The 26,336-nt window shown below is 46.7% G+C and overlaps 1 protein-coding gene across 1 annotated transcript in view; it reads right to left on the bottom strand.

Annotated features, from left to right (window-relative positions):
- Window positions 1-166: 166 nt before the first annotated feature.
- TRAPPC10 (trafficking protein particle complex subunit 10) overlaps window positions 167-26,336 on the bottom strand; it is an 89,405-nt gene continuing 63,235 nt past the window's right edge. The window contains exons 10-23 of the mRNA XM_004696899.2: window positions 25,396-25,472; window positions 24,359-24,450; window positions 22,104-22,244; window positions 21,725-21,837; window positions 18,451-18,965; window positions 17,612-17,753; window positions 16,715-16,873; window positions 15,453-15,682; window positions 14,186-14,286; window positions 12,788-12,914; window positions 12,446-12,616; window positions 7,142-7,319; window positions 3,791-3,985; window positions 167-3,503 (exon numbers count right to left, since the gene is read on the bottom strand). Of these exons, the coding sequence (XP_004696956.1) occupies window positions 3,265-3,503; window positions 3,791-3,985; window positions 7,142-7,319; window positions 12,446-12,616; window positions 12,788-12,914; window positions 14,186-14,286; window positions 15,453-15,682; window positions 16,715-16,873; window positions 17,612-17,753; window positions 18,451-18,965; window positions 21,725-21,837; window positions 22,104-22,244; window positions 24,359-24,450; window positions 25,396-25,472 (2,480 nt within the window). The 3' untranslated portion in view covers window positions 167-3,264. The remainder of the gene's footprint in view (window positions 3,504-3,790; window positions 3,986-7,141; window positions 7,320-12,445; window positions 12,617-12,787; window positions 12,915-14,185; window positions 14,287-15,452; window positions 15,683-16,714; window positions 16,874-17,611; window positions 17,754-18,450; window positions 18,966-21,724; window positions 21,838-22,103; window positions 22,245-24,358; window positions 24,451-25,395; window positions 25,473-26,336) is intronic.

Here is a 26,336-nt window from a genome sequence, read left to right as displayed (position 1 = left end):
GCTGGAATCAGTTATGAAAAACAATTCTTCATGTACCCCAAAGGGTCTATCACCTCTGCCTGAAAGTCAGGAACAAGGACTGGGGGGTGAAAATAAGAAAGCCCTTTAACGTTCTACCTTCAGTTTTCAAACACCACAACAAAAGAACGAAGTTCAAACAGTAATGTTTCGTCTTAAAATGTGTATTTCCAGAAGTTTAATGCTTACAATTTAAACAGTCTTGATACAATGGTTTTCATCTAACAGTGTAATACAGAGTAATGTGAAAATGATTTTTGTTTTCCTTTAAATCATGTTATTGGGGGCTCATACAGCTCTTATCACAATCCATACACACATCCACAGTGCATTTGTTGCCCTCACCATTCTCAGAACAGTGAAAATGAGTTTCATCGTAAACCATGAAAATGGAATTAATACCTGCAGTGTCAAAGTCGCCAACTCGTCACCTTTTCCAGTCACAGAATCCCAGCACATTGTACGCATGATGCTTTTGGCTCCCAGAGCCTGGCTTATATGATAAATAAATTCAGAGAAAGGGGCATTTTTGTAAAAAATAAAAACTTTAAATCAGGTAGGATTTATTTTAAAAATCACAGTCAAAATAAAACATTTACATCAGCACGGTTTGTTCCTTTATACAAAGTAGTACCATTGTTCATTTTACATACACACCTGAAGTGCTTCTTTAATTCCACTTGGTAACTCAATCTTAGTGGGACCACTAAGTAAAAACTGCATAGAAGCCTTGTGAGCATTTTCTAACTCTTTATGGGATCTGCCACACTTATGCATGGACAGAGACCCCCACCAGAACATAGGGAACGGCCCAAACACTAGGCTAGGCTGGGCATGGGACTGTAGGTAGAACTCCTTTTCAGATTAAATACTATAATTTCCACTTTAGAAGCATAGAGTTATAATTTTTCCAATCACAGGACATCCCATGAAATTCACAAAAATCACAACTCTTGCTAGTATTTACATGTTTTCACAGCTAGTTGCAAACTGGCTGCACATTCTTTGTTTTTAAGATACACATTCAAAATCGGGCTTCACAATTACTTAACAGTAGCTACAACCTTTTCAACACAACCAGCTGGTCTCAAACACATGGAACTAATTTTAAGATGCAACTAAAATCCAATTTAGACAGACTTTTAGACATATGGTGAATTAAAAAAACAACAACAACAAAATGGTAGACCCACCACTTGTGTATCTTAGAAACTTTGATTCCAAAAGGTCTTTAGGGCAATTAGGTCCCCCTACAAAAGGGAGAGAAGCAAACCTACAATATATTTGAGTCTAATCAGTTCTTACACGATCAGAAACCAAAGCCATTTGGGTTGCTCCCCACGTTCTTCCTTCCTGAGTGTATCTGTGATGACAGAACAGAACGCAGAGAGAAGCAGCACACACTGGTGAACCACTCACCAGGTCACACACATGCCCCTGCTCTGGAAACAGAGGGAAGGGCCATGTTCTCTCAGCTCAGAGGCCGACAATGTGGGTGGGAGGCTTTTCTGACAGAGAAAAGTAATTTCAACCATTCCTTCAGGACTTGGCAGATTTGTAGAGTGATTTTCAATTTGTTACAAAAATCTTATTTTAGAAACCCTAAACTACCAATCGATGCTGAATTACTAATTTGCCTAACAAGTTGACCGAGTTTATTACTTTTAAAACACCACATCAGGAAGACAAATTTCTGAGAGGTTTACTTAAAATTATCTGCTTTACATACATACTTCTCCAATTATACAAATGAGTAAGACATGGGGAGAGAAAAGGAAAAAAAACCACATCACCGTTAATTGTGGAGCTAGATGGCTATAACACAGAGAATAAACACTGACAGCAAGTAGCCGGTCAGGTGCTTGTTTTGAGCTGTACATTCTTAACCCTCTGCCCGGTCAGTTCCAGAAGCTCCGGGCTCCTTTCAGTTGGGTTCTCTTCCGAGCGAGCCATCCACAGTGGAGTGATATGTGGGAGGCCCCACTAACTGGACTGCATTAATTTTATGAAGTTGAATTCCAACCAACTGTGCCAATGAATTATGAGAATTCTATTTCCTATGTACAAAAATACATCGCTTTGGGGCGCTGGAAAAGGCTTAAAACATACAACAGTTATTTACAAGCTGTGACTGTTCACACTAATAAAAACAAACACATTGATTCTGTCCTTGATTTTTGGTGCAAATTATACATAAACATTTTATCAGTTAGTTTGTACTTTTAAAAATAATAAATCAACCGTATATACAATTAAATTTACAACCCAAAGCAAACTGATCTGGTGGTGAGGTGTGACAGAGGTCTCCTGGACCAGTGGAAGGGAAATTCCAGGGTCTCAGTCCTCCCACCACCAGACCAGAAGGACACAGACCCTAACCTCATCATTGTGAATGAAACATGGCAATTTCTAAGACTCAAGGTGCAAAAGAAATGATTACAGTCAATGACAGGTAAAGACTACATTGAGAGGTGAGAGAAAAGCAACACAACATATTAACCCCACATACATAATGATCATTAAATAAATATATATTTAGTCCCCAGTGCATATGGTAGTCAATTAACATTCAAGGGAGAAAACATGGTTCCAGAAACATTTATTCCTAAACCAGTTGAATACCGAGTTGTTCCTTATGCCCTGGTCTCACCTTTGTAAAGTACCTTTAAAATGACTGCAGAAGACCCTCCAGGTCCTCCCCATTCTGATGTCCCAAGGCACAGAGGGTTAGTTCCCACCCAGCCCGACTCCCACCCCCAGACCCTGAAAGGGTGTTCTTCTAAGAAAGCACAACTGATGCTCCGGGAGCCAGGATTCAGGAATTCACCCGGATGGGTGTGTGACCAGAAGGCACACGTCTCCCTGACTGGCCTGCGGGGCCTGCTGGATGCCCACCTGAAAAGCAGCGTGACCTCTGTGGGCTTGGGGAGCCAACTCTAAGGGCCTCCATGAGCAGTGAGTGGTTCGTGTGCGAAGACAGATGCCAGGAGAGCCTGAAGAAGGCCATCACAGGGCTGGGGGAAGAGAACATAAGTCATTTCCTATCATACACAACATGACAACAAGGACAACCCAACTGGCCTGCACCACCTGCACAGTCTGCTGAAATCCTCTGATCCTCCCATGGCCAAGCAGAGTCGTCGAGTCCAGTTGGAGCAGAATGGAACAATGAAGAACAGTCAAGTCCTGGTCCTTTAAAGTGCGTTCACCTCCATCTGGACATTCGTTCTGTGACCCTCAACGTGGTCATGTGACACTGACCTCCAGGACGTGGTCTTCCTTGCTGGGGATGACAAAGACCTGCATGCCGATGCTGGAGTTGAAGACCTGGCCAGGTGGGAAGGCCTGGAGCCGAGGCATGGGCAGGCCTCTGTGCTCGGTGCTGGAGGTTGAGTGCATGCTGCCCCGGCTCTTGATGCTGCTGCTGTCTACCGCATCATCCACGTGCTTGTCCACAGACAGGCTGTCATTCTCTATCCAGCTATCTGCAAAGCACAGGGAGTGACAGTGTGTCCAGTCACATCAATGTTGTGTGCTCCTGCATGCTCCCGCAAGCAGAGCCTGGCCCCACCTTGCCATCCCGTCCGGCCCCTGGACAATGAAGTGTTGTACACAGAGAGGGGTGCCTAAGACCAGAACCACTTGAGGTGTTGGCACTGCAGATGAGCTGCTGGTTCTCCAGCCCATTCTTCCCACGTCAGTCTGCCATCTCTGAGGGCAGAGCTCTTGCTCACTCAAGTACGTTATGAACTCGATTCGCTGACGTTCTTACCAGCATCCAGCTGTGAGGAGTGGGCCGAGTGGTGCGGGAGGTATTTAAACAGCCTGACATCGGGAAAGGGCAGGTGGCCTGCAAAGAGGGGCATCACTTCCATGTGGACGCGGTGGGTGGCCTGCGCGGCCACAGGCATGGAGAGAAGGCCGGAGCTCTTCCCACACACAGCCCAGTTGCTGCTGTTGTCCACAACTGAAACACAGAGGAAGCTATGTGAGGGCCCCAAGTGGGTCACTTGATGTTCAGACTGAAGTCGGAACCCAAAATGGCCATTCTCACACCCAGCAGTGGGAGATCCGTGACAGAAGAGCACATTACACCTTCAGATCCAACATCTGTAACTCAGTGACTATCATCAGAGAGCCTCAGCTGCTCACAGAACGTGGCTTGAAACCACTCAGGGGTCCGTGTGAGAACAACCTGGCAATCTGCTTCCACGAGGATTAGAGCCGAGGAAACCCTAAAGGGCAGTTCTCTCCCTCACCTGGGTTGTCATGGACTGAGGTTACACAGTGGCACCCAACAGCAACAGTGTAATAGCTAGAAAAGATCTTGACTTCAGCCCATTAGTCAACGAGTTCTAATTTAGAGTGAACCATGCAAGAACATGTGGGGGTGGGTGGGTGGGTGTCAAACCTTCCACTAAAATAAATAATTAAAATTGGACATAAAATCTCTCTGAAAAACCTGTGTGTGATGCTTTCCAAATCTGGTTATGTGGGCTGTTGAATAAACATGCTAACTACTTGCAGTGGAAGAGTGTTCAGTGGCCCCACGAAACAGGGAAGACTCACAGACAAACAAGGTGGGATCCTGGCTGCCACGTCTCTCAGGGCCTCCCCGTTCAGCTCTGTAAAGTGGTAAGAACACCACCCCCAGTACGAGGCTGTTTTGTAAAGATGAGAAGATGTACGTGAAGAACTTAATACAACTACTGGGCCTTGATGCATGGCGGTGTTATTAACGAGCGGCAACTACTGGAGCCCAACAGGTCACTAAGCCTGTGCAAGGGCAACACAGAAGCAGGTGACCCCATGAGCAGCAAAGAGAGGGCGGGAAAGGGCCTGCGCATGAGGGACGCAGGCTCAGGGAGAGTCTGAAGCGCGGGCCACTCGGGGCCCAGCAGCCAGCTCACAGCTGCTCTCGTCATCCTGCTTCTCACTCAGTGAGACCAGGGCTGGCACCTCAGAAACAGAAACCACCACCAAGTCCCACGCACCCACTGCCAGGGCCGCGAATGGCCTCCACGGGGCAGTCGAACGAGTGGTTTTAAACCCTGAGTACACATCTTCTTTCTAATTCGTACTCTGACATGATTACAGATTACAAGATGCATAACTAGCAGGGCAGGATTCTGGCTGCCCTCCACTCAGCCCCTCAATGGTGCCACTCTTTACACCTGCAGGCCATCAGCATGGCACCACAGTTACCAGGGCCACAGATCACTGTGTGCAGACACAACTTGTGCTTCCTTTTGGGTGTGTTTTTGTGTGCATTTCTATGAAAATCTTCATGGTGCAAGCTCATCTAATCACCAAAGCTACAGACTGTTGTCACCACAGAAGGTAGCCAGCCCTCTCTATAGCTACCCTTCTGAGAAGACCCCCCCCCACCATTTCCTAAGCTCTGCTAAGCAATCATCTGTTCTCTATCCCCGTACCTTTGGTACCTTTGTCGTTTTAAGAAGGCACAGAAATGGAAGCATGCAGTCAGACAAGTTGCAATCTTATGAGGCTAGCTTGTTTCAAAGAGCAGAATGCTCTCAAGGGCCATGCCAGCAGTTCCATGACCTGGTGGCTCAGTGGGCTTTACTGCTGACTGCTAGATATTCCATGGGGTGAGTGTACTTGAGTGCCTGTAGCACTCGCCACTGAGCACAGGAGATATGCATAGCGTGGGTGCTGCAGACTCAAGTCTGGCAGTGACCAGACAGACATTTGTGCAGTTCCTGTTTGCACAGAATGAGCTGCTGCTTTCATGCAACATCACTTTGACTTGAAGGAACGACAGACAAACCATGGGGACGCAGTCACGCAGTTGTGGGTATCGGGCAATCATTTTCTCTAAATGAACGCAGTTAAGCCTATACCACTTCAAAGAAAACAACCAGCAGTATTTGTTGCTAATGACGCAGCTTGAGACTTTCAGGAAAGGTTAGCATTTTAGAAACTGACATTCGTCTCTGAGCCTGACAAAGACCTTCCTGGGGCGTGCAGTGGCGAGATTAATGAAAGGGGAATTCCTGATAGTGCTCAACGCGGGCTCTCCACGTAGAGAGCTGCATAACTCGGGAACCTATGTTCTCCTCCACATGACTAGTCTGTGGTGTGACACAAGACATCGGGGCAAAACACCCAGCGAAATGCCAGGGAGACAGTGGATCTCATCTATCAGGATGAGGAGCTCACTGTCAGCATTTAGATGCTAGTTCTAGGGCAAACTGTTAAAAACACACAACTACCACTTGTCAAGTGGTGGCAAAGTATAAAGTAAGAATGTCTTCAATCATCTAGAGAGGCTGTTAAAATACCCTCCCCCTTTCCAACCACTTTACTACACAAGGATAGATTTTCTTCATGCACTTCCAACAATACAACAGACATATACAGAACCATAAGTGAGTATTCAATTACCTCTCCTGTAAACCAGACACGAAAAAGATTTATAAAACTGCAAAACAATGCCACTACATTCTTTTGTTTCAGAAAAGTCATTTTTCATGAACAATATTGTGCAATTAGTTTATGATTGTGATTGTAAAGGGGATCAAAAAGGAGGCCTGGTGGCATTGTGGGTTAGGCACTGGGCTGCTAACCACAAGTTCAGTGCTTCAGACCCATCAGCCACTCCATGGAAGAAAAAGGAGACCATGTGCTCCCATGAGGATGTATCGTATAAGTGTCAGGAACCCTACAGAGAGACCCTGTGAGTTGGAATCAAGGCAGCAGTCCCAAAGGAACAGAGGCCCTAGTGAGGGACTGACTGGGGTGTCGGGAGAGAGATCTAGAAGGGAGGAGAGGTTTGTGTGTGTGGAGGGTGGGGAGGAGTGGGAGGAAGTGGGCTGGAGGGTGAAGGAGAAAGGGCAGGAGACATGATCACAGAGAATTTCCACTACGAGGCAAGGCAGGAAGGCATGGGTGGTGCTGAGCACACTGTCCTCGCCACACTGAGGGATGGTTGTTACAAGAGTGAACCCACAGTAACAAGAGTGCAAAGGGTCTGCCAACCTAGGATCGCAGTACATCACGACACCATTCAACAAACTAATTGTACAACGCTCTCTTTGGGGGCAAGGAACACTCACTTCGCGCGCTGACATGTCACAACAGAAGGGGCCTCTAAACCTACCTTCATACATAAGTTTCGTTGTAAAATACTCCTCTGATTCTGTCAGTGCTTCATCCTTGTCCACCTCCAGGAGGTCCGAGAGGCGAGTGATTGACACCTCCAGGGAGCAGAGCGAGCCTGTTTTACAGTACTCCATTCCCAAAGGAGGGAATATTTCAGCTTTCACATTATACAGTGTCTGGGCAAGGGGAGAGAGAGAGAAAAGCACAAAGGGAATGTGTTCAGTCTGGAGACATAGGCCAATGTGGACAGGAACCCAGGGGAACTCCTGCTTGCTTAGCCTCTAGAGCAGCAGTTCTCAACCTGTGGGTCGTGACCCCTTTGGGGGTCGAACGACCCTTTTACAAGGGTCGCCCGATTCATAACGGTAGCAAAATGACAGTGATGAAGTAGCAACGAAAATAATTTTACGGTGCGTGGAGGGGGACGGTGTCACCACAACATGAGGAACTGTATTAAAGGGTCGCAGCATCAGAAAGGTTGAGAACCGCTGCTCTAGAGCCTCGAAGCTACTATGGTCACTTCTCAGAACAGCCCCTAATATAGGCACAAGCTCTAGGAAGTCATCACTGAAGGGCCTTTAAGCCTTTTCAGCAGGCACATTTTTGAGTGCACACAAAGGACGAAGGAGGAACGACTCCCGTGTCTACCTCCCAAATTCACCAGTTATGAATCTGTCTGCCTGCCTACATCCGTTTGCTGAGATACATGAACGCAGGGCTGGCCTATCGTTTTCACTGAACATACCTGAATGTACTTTGGTATCACCCAACATTTAGTCCACACGCAAGTTTCACTGGGGATCTCTTCCAAATTGCTATTTATACTGGTCTCTAACATTTGATCATGGTTCAGGTCAAAGAATCAAAACAGACCTGCCCTCCTACATGAGACAGTAGCTTAACCACCACATTCTAGCGTGCTGGCAGTTTTACTTTTAAATAAATATTCATTCATTGACTATATAAAATTTACAACACAACTCTACTTTAAAAGATGTTCCATTGGAATTAGAAAACCTTCAGAGAAAAATAGCCTTGGAATTTTTTTTTAAAAGCCTAATATTAAGACAAAAAAATTGCCTGGAAGTTAGACAAGTAACAGGCTTTTCTCAAAGGTAAGTTACATCCACCAGAAGAGAGGCCCGGCCCAGCCAGCGCTGGACGAGGTTTTCCTACTTCACTGACATCAAAAGGAGGCGCCCTCGGAAAGACCTCAACACACTGGGCAGACACACGTGCCCCACCCAAGGGGGAGGGGGGAGAGGGGTTGAAAACGGAATTAGACAAAGGAAAGTGCTGGCTTAAAAGTTCCTGCCTTTCCAGAAGATCAAGGCAGGAGGGTCGGCAATCCAGGAAGTTGATGAGCCCAGCGGAGAAAGCGTGGTGTCTCCTCAGTGAGGGAAGGAAGCGCGGGTAGGCCGTGATGAGCCTGGGTCTACTGCCTCTGGCTGTGCGTGGAAGCAGCAGCAGGGTCCTGGAGAAGCACTGGCCACAGAGTGAGCAGTGAGACCCACCTCTCCCTGATGCAGGTGACAAACAATGTCTACAAAGAATACACCTCTGTAGTCATCACAGGAGCACTAATGCCAGCTCCACCCCCACACCCCTACCCTGCTGCTCTGTGGGAGAAGCATGTGGCCAAGCGGCTGTCTACTCCTGCACAGATCAGCCTGGGAAACCCTGTGGGGCAGTTCCACTCTGTCCTACTGGGTCACTATGAGTTGAAAGGTCATCATGATAAATGGAGAAAAGATAGAAGTTGTCAAGGATCCACGATCCATGCTCATGAAGGCAGACGTCAAGAGATGCAAAGTCATGTTGGCATTAGGTAAATCTGCCGCACAACACCTGTTTAGCGCACTGAAAGCCAAGGTTACTTTGAGGATTAAAGTGTACCTGGCGCAAGCCAGGGAAGGACAAACAGATTTGTCTTGGAAGTAAAGTCAGAATTCTCCTTAGAGGCAAGGATGGCGAGACTTCATCTGGCGTACTTTGCACACGTTGTCAGGAGAGACCAGCTCCTGGAGAAGGACATCATGCTTGGTAAAGTGGAAGGGGCAGCGAAAGAGAGGAAGGTCTTTGAGGAGCTGGACTGACAGTGGCTGCAACAATGAGCTCAAACCTAACAACTAGGAAGCTGGCACAGGAGCGAGCAGTGTTTCGCTCTGTTGGACACCGGTGCCTATGACTCAATGGCAGCCAGCAACCCCGTCCTTATTCCACCTGTATGCGCACAAATCCTCCGAGAAGCTAGACTATATGAAGAAGCACGCAGGGCTAGACTTGGAGGACGGTTTGTTGACAGCACGTGATATGCAGAAGACACAACTTCACTTGCTGAAAGAGGTTGGAAGCATCGAAGACTACAGCATTCAGTGTGGTTTATACTGGAACAGAGAGAAAATAAAAACCCTCACTCACTACCTGGACCAGTAAGCAACACCATGATAAATAGAGAAAAACTTAAGGTTGCCAAGAAATTGATTTTATTTGGAACCTTGAACAACCACGAAAGCCAAAGTCAAGAAATTAAGCAACATATTACATTGAGCCAATCTGCTACAAAAGACCTCTTTAAACTGTCCAAGAGTAACAATATCACTTTGAGGGCTAACCCGCACCCGACCCAAGCCGTGGTATTTCCCATCGCCTCAAAAAGGAGGAGGAGGAGGAGGCCCTTGCTGATAGAGACTGGTACAGTGGCTAACTCAGGACAGTTGTGAGGGCGGCGAAGGACGGACGAGGCAGTATTCAGTCTGCTATACACAGGCCGCTAGGGGTTGGAGCACACCTTTCACAACACACACAACAAGCGCAGAACAGATTGTAAAACTAGTTATACAGCAGAAAAGACATGCAGGTGAGGGTGGACAGTGGCAAAGGAAGACCAGAGAGGAATCGATGCACTGGAATGAGCAGTTAGTGAAGGACACTGAGTATCCATATATACCTGGACAGCTAGAGGAAGGAGCACATCTATCTCGGGAGAAGCACAACCGAGTGATCCTTAGAGAAAGGACTTGTCTCTCCCATCCTGGATATGCTAGTAGGAGGAGCCAGCTGTACTTGGTAAAATACAGGGCTTGACACAGGGCTGCAACAACGGGCTCAGTAAAAACAACTGGAAGGGTCAGAGAGGACTAGGCAGTGCATCCCTCTGTTGTCCAGGGTCCCCATGAGTTTAAGCTGACTCGAGTGTACCGAGTAACACCACCACCTCCCACCACTCACAAAAATGAACTCAGAGCAGATTGCAGACCTAAATATGAGTGCTGAAACGATAAAACTTTGAGAAGTGTGAGAGAAATCTTTTGACTCTGAGTTAAGCAATGATTTCTTAGATCCAACACCAAAAGTACAAGCAATAAAAGAAACTGATTAGCTAGACTTCAGACAGAGCGTGCTTGTATTTCATATATCTGATAAGGCATTTGTATACAGAACTCCTAACAACTCAATATAAAAACAAATAACCAAATGTAAACACTGGATAAGAAATCAAATATGTATTTCTCCAATGGGCCAATAAGCGTATGGAAGCATGCTTAACATCACGATTGCTCACTTATGTGTCACAAAGTCAATGCTGACTCAGAGTGGGTCCCTGTGGCAGAGTGAAACTGCCCCACAGGATTCTCAAGGCTGCAACCTTAATGGAAGCATATTGCTTGGTCTTTCTCCCATGGAGGGGCTGAGGGGTGGGGGGGTCACACTGCCAACCTTTCCATGACAAGTGACACAGGGCTTCTTAATCCCATTCAACCTGCTGCCACCAAGGACTCTGACTCACAGGGACCACAAATGAATCATTTCCCATTCGTCAGAATGACCGTAATCCAAAACAGAGGCAAGTAGTCATGAGGATGTGGAGAAACTGGCTTGGGAATGTTCAATGGTACGGCTGTTTTGGAAGTGGTCTGGTGGCTCCCAAAGATGCTCAATATAAGAGTTCCATCTGACCGGACAACTGCACTCCTAGGTACTTACCCAAAGGAGCTCAAAGCACACGCCCTCACCAAACCTGAATATAAATGCTCCAATCAGCATTAGGCCTAACAACCCCAAAATGAAAACAACCCAGATCTTTATCAATACAGGAGTAGCTACACAAAACGTGGTCATCTAAACAATGGAATATTATTTAATCATGAAACGCTAAAACATGGATGAACCTTGAAAACATTATGTTAACTTAAAGAAGCCACTTACAAATGTCTCATGTGACCTGGTCCCACTTACGTGGAATGTCTTAAGTCCACAGGCACATTTCCCTGTCGGTTCGTGTGTGCCCGAGGCTGAGGGGAAAAGGCACTGGGCAGTACCTGTCCTGCATGCAAGGTTTCTTTGTGGAATGACGGAAGGGTTCTAAAATAAGGTTATTCTGATAGTTGCACAACTCTAAAAATATCGATGTTCGAAAAACAAAGTGCCATCCATTAAATATTACCCTGTGGGTACACAGTTCTACATAAACATTCTTTCCGTCCTCTTAGTTTCAAGAGAGAAAACAAAGAAAGAAAACCAGTTAAGTAGCTAACAACCACCTGCAGAAAGCAAAGCAGATCGCAGACTCTTTACCACACAGACGACTTCTTGCCCAGTTGCTGTCAACATGACAAAAAGGTTCTGTCTGCAGTGCAGAAAGAAAGATTCTGCTAGTTTAACCCTCTGTGGGTGATCATGAGAGCTAAATAAAACATAGGGCCCAAGCAAATAGTCTGTTAAATTGAGAAGAAGGCAAAGTTGCTGCTACTATCAAGAACTAGTAGCACACATACTTTCTCAAATAAATGCTGTTTGACCATTCACATAAGGATTTGTGTAACCAGAAATCCAATCAATCATCTCACTAAAGGAACAGATACACTGCATCTACTCACTATTGTCAGCTCCACATCTAAATTGGCTTCTACCAAGAGGCATGTTAAGTAGAAGGCTATTAAAGATGCAAATTACTGTAACACTTACAGTGCTGCATTGCAAGAGACATGCTTTATAAAATAATGCCTCTGAGTAGTAGCTATAGATCACAATGAAATGTCAAAGGAAGGAAAAAAGACTCTCTTGAGCTTTATATAAGCACTAATCCTAGAAGCGCCAGGAAGAGTCTACACCGAGCAGGCGTACCCTTGGGAAAGGTCTGGGCTTCTAAAATGCAGTCAGAGATCTAACTGACCCAAGTATGTGCCAGCTTTCTCCATCTCTACTCAACTTGTCAGATTATAAACGCCTACAGTCCGACCTTCTATTGTTAGGACCCTTGCCCAGCCCCCCCACACCCTCCAACTACTAAAATACATACAAAAAAATTCTCCACTTGGAATTCGTAAGTGTATGGCTGTAAGGAGACTGACAGCCGCTCTTCAGAAGCTGGGGAGAATCCAACGGAGAAGCAGCAGTGCAGGGCTGGGGGCGGCTCCCTCGTCCACTTCAGCTCCCAGACAAAGAACACTGACTGTTGGCTGTGAAAGAGCTGCAACCAGAGTCAGCCGTCAGTGGACACCACAGAAACAAGAATGCCCGCGAGAAAGGCGCCCCCTGCCGGGAAGCAGGGACCCTCTGACCCAGGACACCCACAGAGGGGCACTGGGGCCCTGCACCACCCACTGAGAAAACGATATGCCCCACTCTAGAAAGCGATTACCTGCTGGGACTGCGTGTTCAGCGGCACTAGGTCCAGGTCGGCACTATCACCGGTGTCTGTTAGAGTACTATCTGAGAGCCGGAAGTCAAGTTCCGACAGATTCTGGACACAAATCTGAACATATTTCCTAAGACAGAAAAAAATTTGAGGGACGGTTTTTCCATTTAAGAACCTTAATAAATGTATTTGGCTTGGTTGGGAGGACCCTTTATGAAGGAAACAGAAAGTACAGCAGAATGAAAACGAGTTGTTGGGTTTACTTTCCGCTCTTGATTCCACGTTAGACCAAATCTCTTTAAGCTACTGTTGTGGGAAAATGGACCAAAGAGCACTATGTTTCCGGCCAGGCATTAGCGCATGATGGCAGACCTTTATAAACATACTGATAGACTGCAATAAGTTACGAAGAAGAGACAGTGCTAGAACAGCTCATAGAAATAATTACTTGGTGAGAAATTAAATTCACATTTGAATTTCTATTACATGTAAAGAAGAGTTTTTTTTAAAGCCAACCAAGCACCTGGGGTTCTATTTAAATACATGTCATGTTTTTACCCAATGTCACCAGCATTCGGTGGTTAGGTGCCAGGGTGCACCTGCTCTAGAGATAACTGCTAGTTGGCAGGAGGTACAGGGGACCAAGGAATCGTTAAACCCACAGAGATGTGATCAGCCAGATTCAGAATGGCCAGGTGGCCCACATTCAGCATGTGAATGGCTTGGAAAATGGGAGAGGTGGGTAAGGAAGGAGTGGGGGAGTAGGGAGGACGAGAGATCAAGGGAGATAATAGTCAGATGGGAACTTAGTTTAGGTCTCGATTCAAGCCAATCAACGGCAACACGTCAATGATCCAGTGGGAGAGGCCGAGTATGGACTGACTAGGGGTTTGAGGAGACCATGAAATTATTTTTGAACTAAACAGGTGGGCAGTGGCATTGTGATGGCATAAGAAAATGCCCCTAATAGTTAGTAATGTGCAATTAGAAATGACATGATGTGGCATAAGGCCTGGGAGTGCTCTAAAATTCTTTAGAAAAAAAAATGTTTGACTATATCACAAGTTCCATTTCCCCTCAAAGTTTTAGTTATTTTTCCCCCCCAAGGAAAAATAAAAACAAGCATTAGAATAACCTTTGTCAATGGAATACTGTAAACTCTACATAACAATTGTTTCTAGTATGATTACACAGTCCATGATACATTTCTAAACAAAAAACTGGTGAAAATGTGCTTATTTTCTATATACCGAGAGGAAGATTAAAGGAACTAAATTCCCACTAGGGAAGGCAACTCCCCAAACAAATGCATTCATAGGACTTGTATCTTCGTCACTAAAGCTAAGCTCCGACCAACCAAGAATCTCAGAAAGAACCAGGCTGGTGTGTGAGCCTGCTTACCGAGTCCCAGCTGACAGCAGTGTGTGTGTGGTCTGGAACGGCACACTGAAGGTCAAGGCAATGACAGTTGAGTAGATGGACCATGGGCAGTCGATCGACACCTGCAAAGACCAAGCATGAGGTGAGACCGCACAGGCACCACTACACTGGTCCCAATTTGCAGCATCTGCCAATTTAGTAGACATGTGATCATCCTACCAATCATCACGCAGACCACAAGCCCCTCCTTAAACACATGTGTACACAGACAGGAGAGGAGCCTCTGAGATCCAGAACTGGCAGAAAGCCAGGCCTCACATCAGGGCCTCGACGTTAGGGAGCACAGATGGGAGCCAAGCACCAAGTCCATGCCGGTACAGTTCTCACACTTACATGGCCAAAGTGCTTTCAAAGTCCATCTATCCAGAGTGTGTTAGTCAATCACTCCCTTCAAAGTCAAATAAATTACCTGAACACCGATTCCCTAGGATGCTGAAACCAGGAACTGAAAACCAGTCCCCCACTGTGGGGGTGCAGTGTAGGTCAAGCTATCAATTCCTTTAAGGAAAGGCACTAGGTCTCAAACTTCCTTGTCCTTCCCACTGACAGCACCGAGTGCACAGAGCACAGAACAGCACTCACTCTGTACTGACTCCGGGCTCTTTGAGTGAAATGACTCTCTTCTTTGCCTCTGGATCTGTTCATATTCTCTCAGCGTTGTCCTGCTTGATACTTGCGGCCCTGGTCTCTTCAGGATGACCACCATTCTCATCCTCTGTCTACTCTAGTGTGTACGTCAGGACTCTCTACACCTGGATGTCCAAGACGGCTCCGAGTTGAGACTGGTGTTACAGAGCACACTCTCTCACAACCACAATAACAGCAACACATTGCAAATGTTGATTTACTGAGGATCCAGGCACAAAGTCACAGAGCTGTCAGCTTCAGTGATGCCACACTTAAGGCACTCAATGACAAGGTTCTTGCCTCGCTAAGCTTATCTATGCTCCAGGGGACAAGAACAGAAGCATGCCATCCATCGCACTCTGGCCTCCTCTAAAGGACAAGTAGACGGCCAGCCCCAATGTCACAGCTCCTCCCACAAGCCTGAAGCATCCACTCAGCCCCTGACAATACCCCTTCCTTCCCACTTTCACTGTGTTGTGCTTGCAGGGGAGAGCTGTGCTGTTAGAGATGCGAAACTCAAACCCACGGCCCTCCAGCAGCCAGCTCTCTTTGGTCTGCTAAGCACTTCCCTCACAGTGATAAGCCGCTGACCATGCCTTACTTTGTGGTCTGTGGTCACCATGCCCTGGCTAGCTGCCGGCCTCTCCGGACAGCTCCCAGGAGGCTCCTTCAGTGCAGGCTGGACACTGTCCCCTCGAGATGCTGGAGCTGAAGGCAGTGAGAGGACATCCAGTTCAAACTCAATCAGGTGGTACGCAGGTGCAGCTGGCAGGCTGATGCTCGTGACCTTCCCTGAGGACTGAATCCTGAGTGATGTGTCTGAAAACTTCTCTATGAAAAACAGAAAAGGTTTCATGTTCCCTTTCTTAAAGCAAGTGAGCTGACAACTGGCGGTGTGGTGGTGGGGGGGGGGGGCGTTGGGGATCAAGGAAGGGCTCAGTCGGGAGGAAAGCTGGAAGACCCAGCGCTAGAGGAACTCCAGCGCAGGGCAGGGCAGCACAGCAGGAAAGTCAGGCAGAGGAGCAGGCAGGAGCCCAGGGAGTGCCATTATTTGGCAGCCTGAAGACTTCTGTGTTTCTCTCTACTGCCCCTGCACACCCCACACCCACATCCTGCCCCCAACGGCACCACAAAATACTGCATGTGTCTGTGTGGCATCCTTCCCACCACAACCCGCCTGCTGGCCAGCAACTGCCCAGAAAGGGAGCATAGGGTCTCCCAGATCCCATGGCCAGGAATTTAGGGAGAAAAGAATTCCAAAATGGGATATCTAGCCAGTGCCTACAACAGCTGACTTGTCTGGGGGGAGTTTGGTGTTGGTAGGGGAGGAGTGGGAAAAAGGCAAAGGTTGGCACACAGTGTTTCGCCCCCGAAGTTTAGTTCTCTAAATGCAGATTAGTAACCCTGAAGGGTCACATGCTTTTCCTAGGGTCGCCCTCACATGGAGTGCATATAAATTGTTCTCTTCCTCCCCAGTAGGGGAGTCACCACCCACTCTGGCACAACGGAGAGCCGTGGGGGGATGGGATTTCAGGTGTCACCTGAGTTGCACTGGACACAAGCAGCACACACTTGTCTGACTGTGTGGGCACGGTCATGCCCTCGCGCTAGCCTCCTCACAGAGCAGTGGTTCTCAGCCTTTCTCATGCGGGACCCTTTCATACAGTTCCCCCAACCAAAACACTATTCTCGTTGCTACTTCATCACTGTAATTTTGCTACTGTTACGAATCACGCGACCCCTGTGGAAAGGGTTGTTCGACCCCCAGGTTGAGAACTGCTGCCACAGAGCATGCTGGTGCTAGAGAACTTTACAGGACTGCCCCAATCCGATGCCTCTCATCTGTAGTGCCAGGCGCCTCACCTCTTGTGTTAGAGTAAATGACTGCTCTGTTCTCCGCAGGACACAGGATGAGCATGGCTTCCGCATTGCTGAGTTGAAGACTGTCCCCGCTTTTCACTGTATAGTGGCCGGTCATGACCGTGAACTTGACCTTCTGAGGAATCCCAGCCAAAAGGCTATCTAAAGGGGAAGAGGCAGCAATTAGCACCCCTAACCACCACAAAATATGAATTAAAGCCTACCAAGAGGTACAGGACTGGACAGTTTCCTTCTGTTGTGCATATGGCTGTTATGAGTCGGAACCAATTCCATGGCACCTAACACCACCACCACCACCACCACCACCACCACCTTGAGGTGCCAGAGAGTTCAGGGTCTTTTAACGACAAAAAATTAACTTTCTATGGAGAGACTCCATGAGTTTTCTCAGTTTTCACTCCTTTCTGCACTAACTCTAATCTAAACGATCTAACTACAGGGTTTAAGGGAACCCTGAGGAGATCTTATCACCAAGTCCTCCGGACAGTAAGGGAACCAGACTGCCCGCAGACTAGTCCGCTTCCGGCCAGAAGAAGCCGTGGATGGCTAGGGGTACCATAGACTCCTACACTGGGCTAGAGTGCAAAAAGGGCAGGTGTTTCTAAGGGGCTGCTGTGGGGCAGGCAGAAAGAGGGAGGCAAACATTTAGCCTTTGAAAGGAAATAAGCAGGAAGTTACATTTATTTTCTGATATTTGGCTAACTTTCCTTATGTTCAGGTACGCCATGGTAATTAAACATAAGCGCCAGCCATCGCAGTTACAGAAAACGGTGAGAGCTGATGAGCCCACAAGCAGACCCCCAGAGCGCGGGGACCAGTGAGGAAACACAACACAAAACGAAAGCAGCGAAGGCCCCTTCCAGCGCTGTGCCAACTCACCAGCAAGGGGCTCCACGTGAAGCTGCGGCTCCTGCGAGTACACGTCGTATTGCACGATGGGGTAGACATGAGGGAGGACAAACCACAGGGGGCCCATGGAGGCACACAGCTGCCGGAGCGTGTAGGTTCCAGGTTCTTTGGCCTAGAGTGAAATGCAGCATTTGGAAGCACGTCAAGCCTGAGATAAGGATGAGCTTTCCGAGGGAGAGCTGCGGTTCTCAGTGTCTTAGGTTTGTTTGTCCCCTCATGCTAAGGTCTTTCTGAGCAGATCCCTACACCCAGACATCGACTGTGGTAAGGAACGTCACATTCCATCCTCCACGGGTATTTGACAAAGACCTCCTCTGAGACAAGACTCAGAGCATACGTCACCAAAAACCAAATCAGAAGTCTCTACGCGTGGCTGTACGTCTCACTAGCCAAGTCCATGTGGTCAGTGGAACTCAGCGTGCTGAAGACATGCTGCCCGGGTACAGTGACACCCGAATGAGTCAGAAGCGCCTGGCCCAGCAGCCACATAAGGAAAGTAAGGGTAGCCTGAAAGCATGCCACCTTCTTTGAAATTTACACATGGAACAAGCATGGAGGGTGCATTTTTAAGAAGCAGGGTGAAAGGCTAACCAAATCCCATGGGAACTAAAATAAATCTGTGCTAAGAACTTCATTCAAAGTCTATCAAGCGCATTAAAGTTGCATAAGTAGAAAAGTTTTTACATGCCACCTATTTTTCTTTAAGGATACAGATAAAACCCAGGGTACAGAACAGAGGATTGTCCTCAGTACTCGACATGCTCCAAAAAATCCTCTCGGACGCTCCGTCACTTTCCGCCCTCACACACCTGAGTCCTGAATAGGACCTTATTGGGCCCCGGCTCCAGCGTCACACTGCTGCACTTGAGCACGTGGGCCCCGTCCTCGAGAGCCACTGTGGAAGGCACGTCTAGCGAAGAGCTGCTCTCCTGCCTTCTGAGGAGCATGTGCACGTTCTTGCAGATAATCCCTGTGGTGTTCAAGGAGTTATCCGACGGACTTCTCTCAAACATCTCGTACAGCTCCAGCGCCGGCAAACTGTTCTGGGACGCGGGGAAGGGCACAGGCTCCTGGGGAAAGTGAACGATGCCGTTGGACGTCTTATGCTTGGTGAGCCACTCCGCGGTCTTTCGGTAGTTGTTCTTCTCAATGCTGAAGTGAACGCTGACAGTAATCTGCTCCACGTGGACGGAGATGGGCATCTGGCTCCACAGCATTATCTCCACAGAAAGGACGCCGCCCACATGGACCACGGCATTCAATGGGTCGAAATGGAGACTCTTCAGTTGGGCAAAAGAATGCATAGGCAGGACAATTTTATGGCCTGTAAAGACAAGTGACAGGTTGTTTCCCAAGTACCATTCCTCGATAGTCCTGCACAGTGGTTCTCAACCTTCCTAATGCCGTGACCCTTTAAGACAGTTCCACATGTGGTGGCGATCCCCCCCCCAACCATAAAATCATTTTCGCTGCTACTTCATCACTGTAATTTTGCTACTGTTATGAATCAGGCGACCCCTGTGAAACGGTCGTTGGGGTTGACCCACAAAGGGATTGCGACCCACAGGTTGAGAACCACTGTCTAGCAGCTCCCTGGAAACGCTCAACATGAGAAAGGGGAGCAGAGACGTGCAACTACACTTCAAACCTCCCTGACCTCAGGCCACCTTCCCGCCAGCAATAGAGCCACTCTGGTAAAAACCACCACAACAAACGAGGAGCAAACCCGCTGTGGCCCAGTTGATTCTTGCCCACTGCACTCCTAGAGGGCAAAGCAGAACTGCTGCCGGGTTTCTGAGACAGTGAAGCTGTACCATAGTTGATCACCTATCTTTCTCCAACTGAGTGGGCTCGAGCCTGTGACCTGGTGGTTTGCAGTCTGGCACTTAGCCCACTACACCACCAGGAATCCTGTTTTGTCATGAGTGGAATACAAGCAGATGCCTACACAACTCTCCGAAATCAGAAAATCTAGAGAGGGACGGGTACAAAGAGGAGCTGATGTCAAGGGCTCAAGTAGAAAATGTTTTGAAAACGATGACAACATATGTACAAATGTGCTTGATACAATTGACATATGGATTGTTATAAGAGCTCTAAGAGCCCCCAATAAAATCATTTACTAATAAAAAACAAATGAACAAAGAAATCAGAAAATCTTAAGAAATTAAGGTTTCTGTTTGAACAAACCTGAGATGCAAATCAATTCACCCTTCAACTTCAAAATGACACATCCAAATGGTCCAATCTTAGAGTTGTGTCAAGGAATTCCAACACCTTCCCACTCACTTAAGAAATCCTCAGGTAAAGTCATCCGACCACCCCCATGCATACTAGGAAATAGTGTCTGGCTCTGTTATCCCAAAGGGCAAGCCCCGCCACCATTCTCTCCAGTTCCTCCCCCTCCCTGACCATCTACAAGCACCGGATTTCAATGAGAAACTCCATGGTGACAGGTCTGCCCACAAAATACTGATTAAACAAGGGCTAACCAATGAAAGGGCTTGCCAAGACTGACAGGATCAGACCCGGAGATAACAGCAGTCAGTTGTGGAGTATCTTCCTCCTGCAGGAAGGACACTCCTAACACAGGCAGCTCCTCCAACCAAACGTGGCCATGCACGGTGCGACCAGTGACCAGCCTGGCACACCCCAGGGTCTGAGGAGGCACACAGTCTCCTCCCAGTGCTCCTGTCCAAGAAACACGCTCGCTCTACTCGACTGAACTGCACCCGAGGGGCCCCTGACCAGGTCCACTTGGGGCCAGAACCTCTGGGAACACTGGTTCTGCAGTGGTTAGTGATTACTTTAAATGAGCATTCTTCTTGATAGACTAAAGCCAAAGAGGTAAACTTTACAACACGTTTCACACAGCACTGAAGTATATTTGCCAGAATTTTTAAACGGAATCTCAGCCTTTCAGCTCTAACTTCCAGTTTATGCTCCAACAGGCAAACATCAAACTGCAGGATATCCGAAACTTTGTCAGACAGCTGGCCAATGTCTTTAAGAAGTCGATGCCTTACAGACCAAATGTGCATCATCTCGTCCAGGGACAAACACAATGTGGTATTCGTACAATGGATATTATTCAGCCATAAAGAGAAAGGAGTCCTGATGCATGCTACCATGTGAATTAGCCTTGAAAACATTGTGCAAAAACGAACAAACCAGCCACAAAAAACCACTGTGTGGGTTTGTTTCTAGGAAAGCCCCGGATAGACAAATTTAGTGAGATGGGAAATAGGTCCGTGGCTGCCTGGGCTAGGAGGTTCAGGAGGGAACGAGTAGGGGTTGTGCTGATGGCTGCACTACTCTGTAAATACACGAGAAGCCACGGAATCGTCCACTAAGAATCGACTGTGTGCGCTGTGAATTCCAGCTCCATAAAGCTACTACAAAAAGAGTCAGTATCGTCAGAGCAAAGGGGATGAAGAATGAGCAAAGGGAAGAACTATTTCATTAAGCGTTGAGTTATAAAAGTCAAATGCATTATGTGATCCTTCATTGGAACCTATTAAATGGTAACTTTAAAAACCATGCCTAAGACCATTAGGGAGATCTGAATCGAGAGCCATTAGTCACTAACTGAAGAAATGCGTTCCTTCTCTGGGTGCGACGCTTGCACGCCTAGGAGAATGTCATTATTTGGGGAAAATGTACATAAAAAGGTGCAGGTGAGGTCAGGAAGCTTCTTTGAAGTTGAGCAAAACGCTAGCAGTCGTTGAATATACAATTGATTGGTATATACTATATTTTTTTCCCCTTAAGGCTTAATTTTTTAAATCGTTTTATTAGGGGTTCATACAACTCTTATCACAATTCATACACACATCAATTGTGTAAAGCACATTTGTACATTCATTGCCCTCATCATTCTCAAAACATTTGCTCTCCACTTAAGCCTCTCATTTTCCCCCTCCCTCCGTGCTCCCCCCTCCCTCATGAGCCATTGATAATTTATAAATTATTATTTTGTCATATCTTGCCCTGTCCAACGTCTCCCTTCACCCAACCGTATTATTCTTTCCGGTTTTTCATATATTTGGAAATTTTGTAGTAAAGTTTCCACACCAGTCTTACCTGGGCTCTCTGTCTGCTGGCTGGCAAAGCTGAGGATCTCTTGGCAGAAGTGTTTCCTTTCCTCCTCTGTTAAGTGAGCATCGCTGGCTAAGAGGCTACTGGTCTGCAGGTAGCTGAGTGGAGAGTTAAGGGCACAGAGCGACTTCCCAAGCCCTTTTGGAAGCCACCCACAGGTCTTCTTTTCTTACATTATTAGGAATGCAAAGGCAGATAAAGCATGTCGACCATGTAATTAATTGGTATTCCACATACTGACACTCTACACAAATACAAGGTTGGATTTTTAATTAGTAGGGGTTTACGAAGCTTTTAATTGGGGGTACCGCTGCTATAAAAATAGCAATCAATGTTCTTATTTGGGGGCACTATTAAAGGATACTTTTCAACCTGTCCAAGGTGTTTCTGACACTCGGCCAGCTGCTTCCTGGTGTGTGTGATGGGCAGTGCCCAGCCCTCAGCCAGGTAGTTTTTCAGTGCTCCTTGAAGGTAAGGCTCAGCCTTCTGTGGAGACCTTTTCCTCCTTGCAAAGCCAACAAACCAAAGTTTTCTTCATGCTCATGACAATGACAAATGTAGACAGCACCTTTGCCGACTTGCTCTCCTCCCTTCACCACCCAACCTGGTGACGGAGCTCCGCCCATGAGGTGCTCCTTCTCCACCTGCCCCTCGTGGACCAGGAATACTTAACCTGCCTCTGAGGCAAAGAGCTCAAGCACGGGCTCGTGGGATAGCCCCCCACCGCAGTGTAGATTCACGCATTATTCAAAGGACTTTGACACCTGAATTTCAGGATAATAAGACACCACTTGTTCATCCAAAAGACAAGAAAACCAAGGACAAAAGAAAGCAGAGGCTATGTTCTTAGGTAAGTGAGCTAGCCAGTAATGGAGTGACTGTAAGGTACCTGGGCTTGGCGCTATACTGCTTCATGAAGATGCATCGACACAGGCACAGTCCTGTGGCCCATCTGAGGGGACTTCAAACTGAGACTCAGCAGAGCGCAAAGTGGGCCTGAGAGGCTCACGGAGAGCATGGGAGCATTAAACAGCAGCACACATCACTCCAGGGAGAGTCTCGGTCCAACTTAAACTTTAAAGAGGCTGAGAATAAAACCAAGGCAAAGCTGAGAGCACAAAGGGAGTGGAACTTGCCAGCGTCTCGGTGACAATGTGGAGCCTCACCTGCCTACAAGTATGGAATTCCAGCTCCCGATAAAGACCAACAAAAAGCACACTCATTCTCTCTGGGAATCCTTGGAAGACATTCCAGCTTTTACTGCTCTACTCCTGTGGCAGGAAGAATTCTCATATCCTCGAATAAATTCTCAAATGTTTAAACCCATTAAACTACCTACTGTATATACTCGTGTAAAAGCAGAGTTTTCCAGCACATTTTTAACGCAGTTTTGTGGTCAAATTAGGCGCCTTGTCTGATATTCGGGTCAGCTTATACTCGTGTATATATGGTATATTAATTTTTGCACTCTCTAGCCTGTCTTTGAAAGAAGTCAGAATCTCTAATATGTATCTAGTTACTCTCGCTAACAAAAGGCCTGCCAACCCTAGACCTAGACAGGACCCTGACAGGAACACCCAGGGCCTCTCACAGAGGCTCCTGGACAAGGAGCGGGCAGGGGCCAACAGTCACATGGCTACTGTGTGGCCAGTCTAGGAACAGGCCCCAGTCTCCCGACCAGCAGCCATATGCTACCCTGTACCTCACTGCCTCGGAATCCACTGTTTGTCCTTCCCAATCAGTGTTCCACCTGATCAAACCTACAGCCCCGAAGCTGTGGTTTCTCCATTCCCTTACGCAGTAACATTCCCAGGACACACTGGATGGGGATTCAGGAGGGCCAATTTCAGCCCTGGCTCTACCATTAATTAGCTGTGTGACGAGTATGTATTACAGCCACATCTGGAAAATTAATGGCTCACTTAGCTGACCCAAGAATCCCCTTCCAGTCAATTCTTACCGGGGAAAACACACTATTCTTTCCCTTTTTAGCAGTTGTAATGAACTACCGATTTCAGATTTTAAAATATTGCTTTCAATACACTTTTATGTATTTAAATTAAATTCAAAACAAATGCCTTTCCCCCCATATAATTTATAGATCTTTCCAAAGCTTTCAAACAGCCAACGTTTCTTCACTGAAGACTTATTTTGTCCAACCCACTAAGAAGATGCATCATTTATTCTTAGCTCTGGAACGAAACTTCAAAGCTGGCACCAGAATGGGAATGCATACAGCATTTGGACACACCAGCCAGTCAGCTTGCCTCTCCCTAAGGCTCTACTGCCCAGTTACTTATTACATGACTGGCCTTGGCATCTTCAATCCACCCAAGAAGCAGCTGATGTATACCAGATAATATGCCATGGAAAAAGACATTTAAGAGTCTGCATTTCAATTTATCTGCCATTAACTAACTGCCTTGTAACTTTCAAAATAAAAACAACCTCAAAGACAAGCTGAAACCCTTCCACTTGGCTTTCAGACTCCATTTTTTAAAAAAAGGTAATTAGTTAATATAGAGCCCAAGTTTTTCATCTATAAATTTATGCACACTTTATATTGTCTATACATAACAAATCCTCTCGTATTAACAATAAAAGTTCAAGATGACTTACATGTAAAACTCTGCCAAATCCTTTCCAACGAACTTAGCTGACCGGATCCTCCCAATACTTGTGTACATTTCGATGGTGGCATGGGACAGATCCTGTGGAGCAGTGAAAGCATACAGTTATGTCTGAACATTTCATGCTAGACAAGTCCTTCACTTATGTACTTAAAGCAGAAGCCTAAGGTATTGTGTCATTGCCACACTATTGTTTACTTGGCACCTCTGTGTCATTTAAGTTATACTTAATGTACACAAAAGTATGTTAACGTATAAATTATGAAGTATAGTAATAAAAAAATACTCATGAGTTCTCCAGGTAGAACACATAAAACTATTCGACATCCTTCCATGTGTGGGTTGCCTCTTTGATATTTTCCTCAACTTTTATATAACATTGACATACCATTAGAACAGCAGCTCTCAACCTGTGGGTCATAACCCCTTTGGGGGTCGAACGACCCTTTCACAGGGGTTGCCCGATTCATAACAGTAGCAAAATTATAGTTATGAAGTAGCAATGAAAATAATGTTATGGTTGGGGGTCACCACCACATGAGGAACTGTATTAAAGGGTCGTGGCATTAGGAAGGTGGAGAACCACTTCATTAAAAACTACTATTAAATGCTCTCAAGTGAACCACACACCCAGGGAAAATGCTGACCCCACCTCCCACCCCCAAGCTTCTAAGTACACTGCTTTCAATCAAGCATCATAGCTCTGCCCAAAGACAAACTCTTTTGACATATGGAACAATTCCTTACCATCCCTTAGAATTCCTATTCTACTAAATGAGCAAGCACGTGTTAAATAAAGCTATAAATATTCAAAGATTCTTTTGTGCCAACATGGATACTAATAAGTATTAATGAACAATTGCATGTTTCGTCTACAATTCCCAGGGAATCAGAAAGGTTGAAAGGCCAACAAGAAGGGGGTCTGTGCTGCCCTCAAAGGTTCCTTGCTGCCCTCCCTACTAGGGATAGTACAAGTCTCCAAGAGACAAACTGCTCCATGGTGGACTGTGGCCCTGTCATACTTACTAGGTAGTGTTTTTCAAAAGCTTCCACTGACGACAACGCTTCTTTGAGTTTCTTATAAGGACTCTGAGCTGTGTTGGCTTGAACAAAAAAGAATGAAGAGGTCTTATTCATCTCTGTTGTGTCTGTTCAGTCACATGACTACACTCAAACGCTCACGCCGAGCTCACTGCCATCAAGTCCACTCTGGCTCACTCTGACTCTGAGGCAGAGTAGAGGTCCCCTGCACAGCCCTGGCGTCGTGCATCCTAAGGGAGGAGAAAGCCTCCTCTCTCCCGGGGAGTGGCTGGTGGCTCCAAGTGCTGGCCTCACAGTTAGCAGCCCAGTGTGCAATCCACTGCACCCCCAGGGCTCCTTCTCAAGTCCTCTGGGAGTCTGCCACGCTGACTAGGCGGTGCATATGACAGAGGCGGCTGTGCCAACCGAATCCATGACTAAAGATATTATTTCCCAATGAATGTATTTGTGAAATTGTGTAAGGCCTTCACAGAACACTTCCTCTGATCTTTGAGGCTAGAATTTTTCAGAAACACATACAGGCATACCTAAGAGATACAGCATGCTTAGCTCGACAGCACTTCAATAAAACAAACACCGCAGGGTGGCTACAAACCTCCAATTTGAGGAGAAAAAAAGGAGAATCTATGTAGCCCAATAACGCAAAACATAATAAAACGAGGTATGCCTGTCTTTCAAAAAGCCAAGTCAATCAAATTGCTCCCCAAATTACTTAGGAGGTCTCAAGTTAAATTGAGTGCAATGTCAGTGTGACACAGTGCACCCCGAAAACTCACTTACTTTAGCTGGAGCCCTTTCGGGGCTTGTTAAGTATTCTGCATACTACAGCGCCAGATCCCTCTTACAATGCTCACACCAAAAGAGAATTGGTAACATTCCTTTCACAATGCTTTGTCAACCAGGAGTAATTATGGTGAAAAGGGTGT

The sequence above is a fragment of the Echinops telfairi genome, unplaced genomic scaffold (assembly GCF_000313985.2).
Source record: "Echinops telfairi isolate 266 unplaced genomic scaffold, ASM31398v2 ScPeMD7_7469;HRSCAF=8507_0, whole genome shotgun sequence".
In the NCBI taxonomy this organism is placed as follows: Eukaryota; Metazoa; Chordata; class Mammalia; order Afrosoricida; family Tenrecidae; genus Echinops; species Echinops telfairi.
The sequence above is the reverse complement of the archived record's forward strand: the minus strand, read 5'-3'. Positions and strand labels throughout refer to the sequence as shown.